Source organism: Manihot esculenta, chromosome 16 (assembly GCF_001659605.2).
Source record: "Manihot esculenta cultivar AM560-2 chromosome 16, M.esculenta_v8, whole genome shotgun sequence".
NCBI classification, from domain to species: domain Eukaryota; kingdom Viridiplantae; phylum Streptophyta; class Magnoliopsida; order Malpighiales; family Euphorbiaceae; genus Manihot; species Manihot esculenta.
The window spans coordinates 31,580,121-31,591,145 of record NC_035176.2 but is presented as its reverse complement, the minus strand read 5'-3'; the positions used below and the strand labels follow the sequence as shown (position 1 = coordinate 31,591,145).

The 11,025-nt window shown below is 26.9% G+C and overlaps 1 protein-coding gene and 1 pseudogene across 1 annotated transcript; one reads left to right on the top strand and one right to left on the bottom strand.

The window, feature by feature from the left end:
- Nucleotides 1-166: 166 nt before the first annotated feature.
- On the bottom strand, nt 167-695 carry LOC110603311 (annotated as a pseudogene).
- A 6,360-nt stretch (nt 696-7,055) lies between these two features.
- LOC110603094 lies at nt 7,056-8,094 on the top strand. The gene has a single exon (XM_021740772.2). It carries the CDS (start codon nt 7,168-7,170, stop codon nt 7,780-7,782), a length of 615 nt encoding a protein of 204 aa, XP_021596464.1. The 5' UTR covers nt 7,056-7,167; the 3' UTR covers nt 7,783-8,094.
- The last annotated feature ends 2,931 nt before the right edge of the window (nt 8,095-11,025 follow it).

Sequence of the window (11,025 nt, the reverse complement as noted above, 5' to 3'; positions counted from 1 at the left end):
GACCAATATAATATTTACTCTGTATCTATACCTAAAATTTTTCTTATATAAATATTAAATATCAAAATAAGCAGGGACTTTGTAAGCAATCATAAAAAAAAAAAATTAAAAAAATTGAAGTTTTCAATATTTTTCTTTTAAATAATTCATTTCTTGTAATGGATTTATTTGCTATGCGTAATAATATTTAAAACATAAGACTGAATTTTAATATTTCATCATAACACATTAAATAATTATAAATACTCAATTAAATTATTTTTTAATAACCTACTTCAACAAAGCCATTTACCAGTAGTTTAAATATAAGAACGAAGGGCTCAATCTTGGAGAGCTTCTGCCATTTTCTTTGCCTTAACTTGCAAACCTGAGCTGATAAAAGAATCCAAGTGCTCTAATGTCCATCCATTTACAGGCTCAACTTCATATTTCCACTCAATCTCACAGCCATCTTCTTTAGCCACAATTTTAACAGTCGACAAATATCCTAGAACCCAACATTTCCATCTATGATAGAATAGCCAAACACCATCTCCGTTCGAGAAATGGACAACAGTTTCTGCTTGGTCCAGTTCATGGCCTCGCCATTAATGTTAGCAACAGGTGTTTTAAACCCAGAACAGTAACGCACGCAACCTGGTTGGCCGGAGATGCCCTTCACAGGCCAAAGAAGTCTTCTAAAAGAGGCCATATTTATGTAGAAGGCAATAACGGCACCGTACCCTCCAGCATATCGTGGCCATAAACCAGTTACGATGCTCATTCTACAAAAAATATTTTCTACATTTTTTTATGTTTAGACATTTAAAAATTTATTAATAAAAAATATTTTTATAATTAAAATTAAATTTAAATTATTTAAAAAATAATAATTTCTCTAATTTTTTTAAAAAAAAAGATTTCATCATAAAAACAATAAAAATATAATAATATTGATTATATAGAAAATTTTGGGTTTAAATTAAATTATATGATTATCAATTTTCATCATTTTAAAATATTAAAAAAATTATATGCTTTTGATGTATTAAATATTTATAATATATTCTAATATTATCTCTATAAAGTAATATTAATATTATTTTAAATAATATTCATAATTTGAAAATCACAAACGTACTGAAAAAATAAATAATTAGAATAAAATTATGTGTATATATCATATAATATTATAAAATTAATCATAATTTAAAACAATTAAATAAATTATTAATAAAAGTAAAAAATTTAATAAACTAAATTAATTATAGTGGAAACACCAGCACAACCAGTAACTGACTGGGCTTGGTCCCCTCTTTTAAAGCCCATAGTCAATTTTTTTTGAACCCATAAGTAGCCCTGCCCTATCCTCTTCACGGTGGGTTTGCTCTAACTAGGCCTAGCGGCCAATTTAGAATATATATATTTTTAATACCAACATATAAAAATGTAATAAAATATCAAAAGAATGTTTATTCGTTGAGATGAAATATATTTTTTGAAAAATAATAATTAAGCTTCCATATTTTTCATGGAAATATTTTATCCATTTATTAATGTGTAGGGTGCAAAAAAATCAATGATAATCTCAAAAATAGACTTAAAGTCTAGATAATAAGTATATATAAAAATATTATTTATTAAATACATGAATTAATGCTTAAATTTAGAAGGGTCAATTTTAGATAAACACAAAGTGCATTTCCTTAAAATAAAGGGCAAGGCATGTTAGTTAATGTCTATCTATTAAATTTGATCAGTTCTAACTGATCTCAAAAACTAATTCAAAGGAAGGAGTGTTTAAAATATTTATAATATATATATATTATATTACTTCATTTCAAATTTCAAAAGAGAAATATCTAAAATGTAAAAATAAATTAAAAAATAATAATTGTTGATCATGTTGGACTAATTATACATGTGAAAAGGAAAACAACAAAAGGGAAAATGGAAGTGTACAGGTGAGATAAAGAGAGTGGAAAAGGGGCCCACCAAAAACATTATTGAAATTGTAAAAGCTATATATTTAAAGCAACAGTGCCCACCATGAGAAGGAAAATCAAGCTAGCTATTATTAATCACAACACCAACAAAATTGCCTTGCCAACCATACTTTGCTAACACATAACACTAACCAAACCAAAGATAATGACTTCAATATTGCTGCTTTAACTGCAGATGGACCACCAATAATTTACGCCTCAATTATCTTTTTTACTCAAATTCAATATATTTAAATTGGAAAATTAATTTTAATATCACTAATTAAATTAAAATTTTATTAACATCTTATTAAGTTCACTATGGTTCCTTTTGTAAACTTTTAATTCCATTTGTTCAATAAATTATATAATAAAATTATAATATCATGTCTTATGAATTTTAAACGATATCGTTTAACTAAAACAATATAAGAAAAATGGAAAATTAGAAATCGAAAAGTTTTATTAAAATTTTTTAAAAATTAAAAAATTTATTTAAAACGGTCAAGAAATGCTATTTATAATAAAAAAAAAATAATATGTAAAATTATAAAAATATTTAAAAAAATAATTAAAATGTAAAATTAATTTTTAAAGGTGAAATTTTAACTTCGAATTTTGTTATTAAATCTGTGGCTCTCATCACACTTTTAAAAATCGTTGGTTTTGAAATTTTTTTTAAAAAATCATCGTGAATTTTTATCGAACATCGATAATAAAAATTAGGTTCGGTCTAAATCTACCATAAAATTTAAGATTAGTTATTCCATGTTAAGATTAACATACAACATAATTTAGTTAGAATTGGTTATTCCGTATCAACGTCAGCATACAACATAATACAATAAATTAATACATTTGTGTAAAATATTTAAAAAAATATCATATTTTTATTGGATTGTGATTTAATATATAATTATAATTTATCTATTTGTTGAGATTGTAACGTATAATTTTCCACATTTAATTTAGGGTGGCGTGCTGAGCACTTCAATTTGAAATAATAAATTATAGGTTGATATACACAATGTCTTTATCAAATATAGTTTGTGATAATTAATTTTGATATTCTATGTCCAAAGATAATTACTTTTCATTAATTAATAGCCATATGAATAGTTTAGTTCCCTTTGTAATTTCAATTTTTGGGCCAATCGTAGAATTTTTTTTTTAATGGCTATATATTTTAAATAAAAATTCTTTATAAAAATATTTTAAATGGAAAAATACTAATCTACCTATTGTTTGGAATAAAAAATTTCATAATCATTTAATTCAATTTTCTTATTTTAAGAAGAATTTGTTATTATTTAATTTTAATTTTTTTAATAAAATTGAATTATGTATAATTTTATAATAATTTTTTTATTTTTTTTAAAGAAATTAAATATGCCAAATGGAGGGTAAAAATTTAATTGAAAATTAAATTTCAAACTTTGTTTTGAAGTTACTAATTGCTTTCGAACATTTAAGGAAAATTCATTCTCTTGTAATTTCTTTTGAGTATTTTCTTTCGATTATCGATCTAAAATATAATTGATGCGGCTGAAATGAGTGAAACTGTGCTGTAATTAGTTAATTTGTAAAAAAATAAGGTGGTTAATGCTTACGAAAACAATGGCGACAAAGATAAGTGTAACGTAATATTTTAAATTCAAGAATAATTATATAAAAATATATATTTTGATATTTATATTCATTTATTTTTATTTAAAAAAATAAAATTAATTATTATATTTTTTAAAAATTCAACTAACATTATCTAGTAAATATAAAATTCTGAAATTATAGATATAATGGGGATTGTTGATGTGCGTTCTCTAATAATAGCTTCTCTTACCGTCTCGCTCTGTAGAAGAGAGGATGAATTTTAATGAAGAGATAAGATCTACGGTATCTAAATCTTTTTTTTGGGTCAATCAAACCGAGTATTACCTGATAATACCCTTATCATATAGTTCTGTTTTTAAATATTAATTTATGACTTATTTTATACGATTTTTATGCTATATCAATAATAAATATTATAAAATTTACATAAATTTAATATATTAAATTCATAATATTTAAGTCAAAATAAGTTTTCGGAACTTTTCCCAATTATTGCAGTTTATATAAGAGCATAAAAATGACAAGGAGAGAAAGAAATTAACAACCAATGACTGAAAAAGTAATATACTCAATTTTATTTGGTTTAATTTTAATTAATTTAACGAATGAAATTTTATTTTTAATAAAAAATATTATAATTTAAAATCAAATTATAATTCAATTTGAAAATATTACTTTTATCAAATTTTTAAAATTAATTTGATTTTCAAATCGGACCGTATCCATGATCATAGTATTCGATCTTAAAGCCGGTTCCGACCTGGTCCAATCCCAGTATGAGAGAAGCAAAGCTGTATTTGCATGTAAAAGAAAAATCTAAAAAGCGATGCATGTGATTTTTATTAAAAGAAGTAAGCATATATATAGCGCTCCTTTGATACTGATGGATTTGCTTTAATTTCTTATATTGCATTACTACCCCTTTTCCTTTTTTAATTTATGAAAAGGGTACGATTCATACAAATTTGTACACATTTAGACCACATCTTTATTTCAGCATTTTGTAAATATAACAATAAATTATGAGAGCAATAATTATTAATTAATTCGATGAATTGGTCACATCCACCATGCATAAATAATTTTATTTCTTTTATATATAATTATTTACTATTTAATTCAAATGATTATACAATAAATTAAATAAATTATTATAATTTGAATTCAAAATTACTGAAGATGGGAGAAATGATCTGTTGGATAATTTCCATGCAACTTTGGTATAAATTTCTTCTAAAATTGACTAATATACACGAGTCCTTTTTTAGGATATTATTTTTTCCACTACTATCACGTGGAAAACGTATATATTATAAAATTTTACTTGATGCAAAGAACGGCAGGTTGTTGTCGGTTTCTGTATGGCTAAGTAATTTATTGCTTTAGTGAATGATTATGGTTTACATTTCAATTGAAGTGTAAAGGGTTATGTATATTTTAATATATTTTTAAAAATTGAATGATGAATTAATGAAAGTAAATTTTATATTAAAAAAAAAATTCAGTGTTGGTGCATAATTTCATCAACGGGCGTGGAATCACAAAATTTTGACACTTGTATATGGTCCCATTGCTGTTGGATTTCTTGTTTTCATATTACTGCAACTGTTCGTTTAGGTATTTCGGCTCGCTGGCCCAGTGCTATGAGAAAAGATCCAACAGGCATAATAAATAAAGGAAATTAATTCCGTTATTTTTCTTTTTGTTTAAAAGAAAAGACGAGGCTTCTAGAAGCAATTTAATTTATTCCCCAGTTTCTTTTAATTTTTAATTTTTGTTCTCAGTAAGAGGAAAGTTCCTGTACAAAACAAACTAGACTCGCTCGTCCTTTAACTTTCACAAATAACTCTGTTCAAATAGAATACGGAATCAATAACTCTCTTTGTCGGTTTTATTTAATTTAAAATATTATATTTTTTAAAAATATATAAGGAAAATAATTTTTAAAAAATTATTTAAAATAAAAAATAAATAAGGGAAGTTTTTACATTTCTTATAAAGTGTTACTTCATTTATTTACTCCTAGTTAAATAAGAGAATGAGAATTTCAAAAACCCCTTCTATTTTAAATTAATTTAATTTAATTATGAATACAAAAATTTATAGTAAAAAAAAATCGTATTATTATTAAATTGAAAGTCATTGATTATATATCTTTAATTTATAAATTAAACTTAAAAAAAATATTGGCCCTGTTGAAATTTTTTTTATTAATTTTAAATCCGATTCAAGTTTAAAAACTGAAAAGTCGATGAGTAATTTATGCAATTTCAGTTCAGAAATTATTTAACATAGCCTTTATTTTTGCTCTAATAATTTGGTGCGGCGATTTTCTTCTAATTCCTGACTTTATACGGCACGAGGAATCTCACTATCAGTTCTTAAAATGAATGGGCAAGATGACAATTCACGAAGTTGCATCCCCAGCGTATGCGGCTCCAGATTCATCTGTTACCTCAATTTGTCCGCCACGTGTCTTGAGTAGTTACTGCTATTCATTCCTGTCAACCTTGTTGGACTGACAACTGTATTGATAGGTAAGGAGGAACAAACTATGTTCACGCGCCTCTCCGTTTGTGTGAACTCAACGCACTTGTCATTCTCCATCATCAAGGTTCAAGCACAACCAGGGAAGCTGCAGTAGTATATATCTGTTCCCGTGATTAGATAATCAATTCCTAAAATTAAAAGGCTACTAATAATTCTTAAATTACCTTGTAAACCCTGTAATATTTTTTATTTTATTGAAAATTTTGTATTTGAGTCTCTCTATCTATTAATTTTAAAATATTTATTTTTATTATGAGAAATTAAATCAGTCATATTATCTCTATATTATTTAATTTTAAGACAGCAAAATGAATCTTAGGCCCGACAAAGCTCAAACAAGTTTAATCAAATTAAGCAGCGACCCGACAACCTAGTTAATACAACAAATTGAAAGATTTAGCTAAGACAACACACCCCTAATTGCATGATGTCCCTTACTTTCACTTAATTTTATAAAATATTTTCGATGAATATTTATTATATATATAAAAATTAAAACATCAATCTCTATTTTAAAAGAGAAAAATTTGAATCGAAGTAATATTTATAGTAAAGCGCTTAAAATGGTCTTTGTAGTAAATAATGTCGTAATTACAAGAAGTTTGGAGGTAGAAAGTATAAACAAACAAAAATATCAAAACTAAAATGAATTTCCGACCACTGTTTTCTCTATTTGATTGAAAACGCCAAATTCTCATCCATATGCAGCGCGTGGAAAGTACATCACATTTCACTTTAGCACAGACACCCTTGTTTAGAGTGCTTGCTTTATTTGCTTTTTGTTCCAATATTGTCTTTCCCTTTTCTAATTTGGCCCAACGAAAATTTTGTCGTTCCCCAAAATCCCCATTATTTTTCTTCATTTATTTTCCAATCCCATTTTATTAGCAGTAATTTTCTTCCCTTTAAATACCTCTTCCCTCTCCCTCACTCCCAAACCAAAGCATCCTCCTCTCCTCTCTCTCTCTCTCTCTCTCCCTCTCTCTCTCTCTCTCTCTCTCTCTCTTTCCAAACAGAGAAGAAGAAAGAAGAAGGAAGTTTCATGGAGATGCAGCCGAGCACACAAGAAGTAGGCAAGAAGCTATGGCATATAGTACGTGTAGTCTTCTTCATGATAAGAAAAGGAATATCAAAGAGCAGATTAATGGTGGATCTACATTTGATGTTCAAACGGGGAAATAAGCTTGCAGGAAAGGCCATCGGCAATCTCATGTACCACCACCATAACTCCTCCTTCAGTTGCCGTTCCAATGATTCCCTTTCCTTCATCTCCCCACGAGAATACGAGTTCAGCTGCAGCAACAGCCCAGCTACTTTTAACCCTTTTCATGCCCACAAGCGCAAGCATCATCACTTTCATTTAGCCAAATCTTACAAATACGAAGACGTCACCACCGTAGCTGCCGTGCAGAAGATGCTTGAGATGTTAAATAATGAAGTGGTGGAGGCTTCACCGATGGTGTTGCCAGGGTTTGGAAAGAGCCCAATGGTGAGACAACTAAGAATAACTGACTCGCCATTTCCGTTAAAGGATGAGGGAGACAGTCAGGTGGACAAGGCAGCTGAGGAATTCATTAAGAAGTTCTATAAGGACTTGAAGTTGCAAAAAAATAGTGCTGCTTTTGAGTCACCTTATCATGGCATGTGGGGTAGATGATAATGAAGATGTTATTTTTGCTGCCCTTTTCAAATTTCTGGCTAAGATTGCTTGCTCTCCGGCGCCCGGGAAAAAAAAAATTCATGCATGCTCTAAGGCAAGTTGGGACACCTTCACCTATGATCAAGATTTATCTGAAGCTATTTGTCAAGATATTTGATGAAATCGTGCGACATTTTTTTGTATGCAAATAGCTTATCCGCTGGCTAAAACACTTGAGAGGATTAGGTGAAATTGTGCTGCTTGTACTCTCTGGTCGATGAGATCAGCTATTTTCCGGCATTTAGTTGTGATAATCACTTTTCTTTACCATTTAATGTTTTTTTTTTTTTTTTACTATCTTTCATTTTCTTTTTCTAATGTAAACCTTGAAGAAAATAAATTGAATAATATAAAAAAATAAAAAGTTGATATAAACATGATATTAATCCGTTATTTTAATGAAAAGCTGGTAAATGTCTACTTCTACTGGTTGCATGGTAGGACAACGGCAATTTTCAGAGTTTTAATGTGGTCGTTTGGCTTGCAAGTTGGTGAACGGGAGCTTTGGATTTATCTTCGTTTGCTTTTTAGGGTTGCTTTCGACGTGTTTGTCCAGTAATGTATCATGTGGAATTTAGCTGTGGTGTTTCTATTGGCATGGTTGAGGAGAAATATTGACTGTTGTAAAGGATTGTCAGGCCAATTAAAATTGAATAACTATATAAATATATTCTAACGAAATAGCAATTATTTTTATAAAAAGTTAATAATTACGTGAATAATTATTTATTTTTTATCAATTTATTGTATTTTATAAACAATTAAAATTTATTATTAAATTATTAAAGTTTTATTATAATTTTAAACAATTTCAATAGCTGAATTGTTAAAATATTATATAAAATTAATAATTTATTAATATAGGGTGAGAGAAGCAATAGAATAATATATAGTAAGAAAAGAAAAAGAAAAATCTAAGTGTAAGGGACAAAATATGTCCTTCAAATTATTTATTTGAAGCTGTCAAAGGAAACCTCTGCCACCCATATCTAGTTGAAATAATAAATAATGCATACAACAACTTCAATTTATTATATTATACTTTAAAAAATATTTTAATGGAAAATAGTTTAAAAATATATTTTTCATTATTTATTTTTATTAATTAATTTTTTTAAAATTTATAAATATAAAAATATTTTTCGTAAAATAAATGATGTTTAAAATGAAAAAAAAATATAATGAGGTTAAACTAAGGCTATTTTCTTATAATTAATGTAATTTAATTTAATTGAAAATATTAAAATTAAATTTATTTTTCTTTATTAATCATTTGATGTGGGATGGACCTACAAGAGTGGAACTACCACTTTCTCCTCTAAATTGAAGGACCAATACTTAGGCGAGTTGACTGGCATTGTGTCTGACATTCTAAAGGTCTGCTTTTGTACAAGCTGTTCTATTGGATGGAATTGTTATTGTTTTGATGAAAAACTCAAAAGGTAGCTTCTGCAATTAAATATCTTCCCTAAATTAATTATTGCCCAACTTTCTTTAGGTCCGCGCCTCCGCGGAATCGGTGGGTTTAATTTTGAATTAAATTGAAAAAATTAGAAATTAAATTATAAAAATATTAAAAATTAAAAAAATTAATTAAAAAAATATAATCGAACCAAATTCAGTTATTTCAAATCAAAATTTATAATTTTTTTTAATTTTTTAATTTTAATTTTAATAAAATAATTTAATAAATATTTTACATAAATTTATTAATAAATATTGTCTGAATATATAATGATAATATTTAAAAAAATTATATAAATTAATGTAAAATTTAAAAGTATGTATAAAATTAATATTTTATATAATAAAAATATATATAAAATTGATTATGTGATTTATCGATTATTTAACATATTTAAATTAAATTAAATTAAAAATTAAATAAATTAAAAAATATTAATCAAATTGAATCAAATATTCCAATTAATTAAACCGTTAATCGAAATTGATTAATTCAATTTGATTTATCAATTCAAATCGCTATATGAGCTCTTAACTTTTTCATAGTATAATTAAGTTCGAGATTGTTATTATAAGTTTATCAGACCAAAATCATTTGTCTAACCTTTTCATTTTTTTGCCTATAGCAGTTTGATTCTGAAATATATATTTACCAAAATAAATTATTAATAAATAAAATTAAGATTCTGAAAATAGCAAATTTGGTGGTGACAAATTTTTTTCTCTCTCCCTCCCTTCTCTCTCTAGGCTGCTAAGCACAAGCAGTTGTCGGTTTTAGAATTTGCAGGTGGAAAGAGCAATAACTAATAAATGGGGTTTTTTCTAAAGAAATATTTCAAGAAAAATAAAAATGAAGAAAGTGACTTTTATAAAGATCAGTAGGTGATGGATTGTGATTGTTGTACTCCATGGCTCATGCACTCTTGAGAAATGCTAAAGCCATTATTGATCAATGCATTTCTCCCAAAAACCCTATCAGCCATTAATGCAAATTCATACTTCTCTTACTTCCTTTCATATTCTAAAATTGCAAGGCCTTAATTTTCATATACATATAATATCTCATGATAGTAAAATTTGATATCCATCTCAAATCTTACTAATTAATTTATTAATTTTGTTAATTGGGGGGTGACTTTGCACTTTTGCAGATGTGTATGAACTTAGGTGGATAAGCAATACTCCATAACACGAGCCACATAAATTTTGGGCATTGCTTTTCTAATCACATAAATAAATCCACAAGTTTTAGGTTTGTGGGGTTAATGGATTTTACTTTTAGAGCTTTATTGGAGGCAAAACAACAAAAAATAAAGCTACATGTATTATCATATTCATACCCTTTACTTCAGGCTCCACTTCCAGCTTACTTCACTGTTCACCACCTTCAAAGTTATATTTAAAGAGCAGCCCAAAAATAAATATTTATATATTTTTATAAATACATGAGTTTTATTTATTTTTATGCGAGTTTTATTTATAAATAAATAAATTTTATGGATTTATATATTGAGTCATTTATAAAGTGAAGTCAGGCCAAAATTATGCAGGAAGGAGAGGCTGCATGATTGGATGTGGACCAGTGTTTCCCCAAATAGCTAGTGGTTCACGTTTGTGCATATCTTATTACTGCAAAGCTGCAACGTGGAACCTACCCATAATTTCCACTAATTCAGATTCCTCTAATAATGTAGCACTATCTCCCAAACAAAGTCCAAAGGCTTCGTTTACACGCAC

What these genes read in the sequence shown, in the direction of transcription:
- LOC110603094 (XM_021740772.2), top strand. Translation starts at nt 7,168, where the DNA reads ATGGAGATGCAGCCGAGCACACAAGAAGTAGGCAAGAAGCTATGGCAT.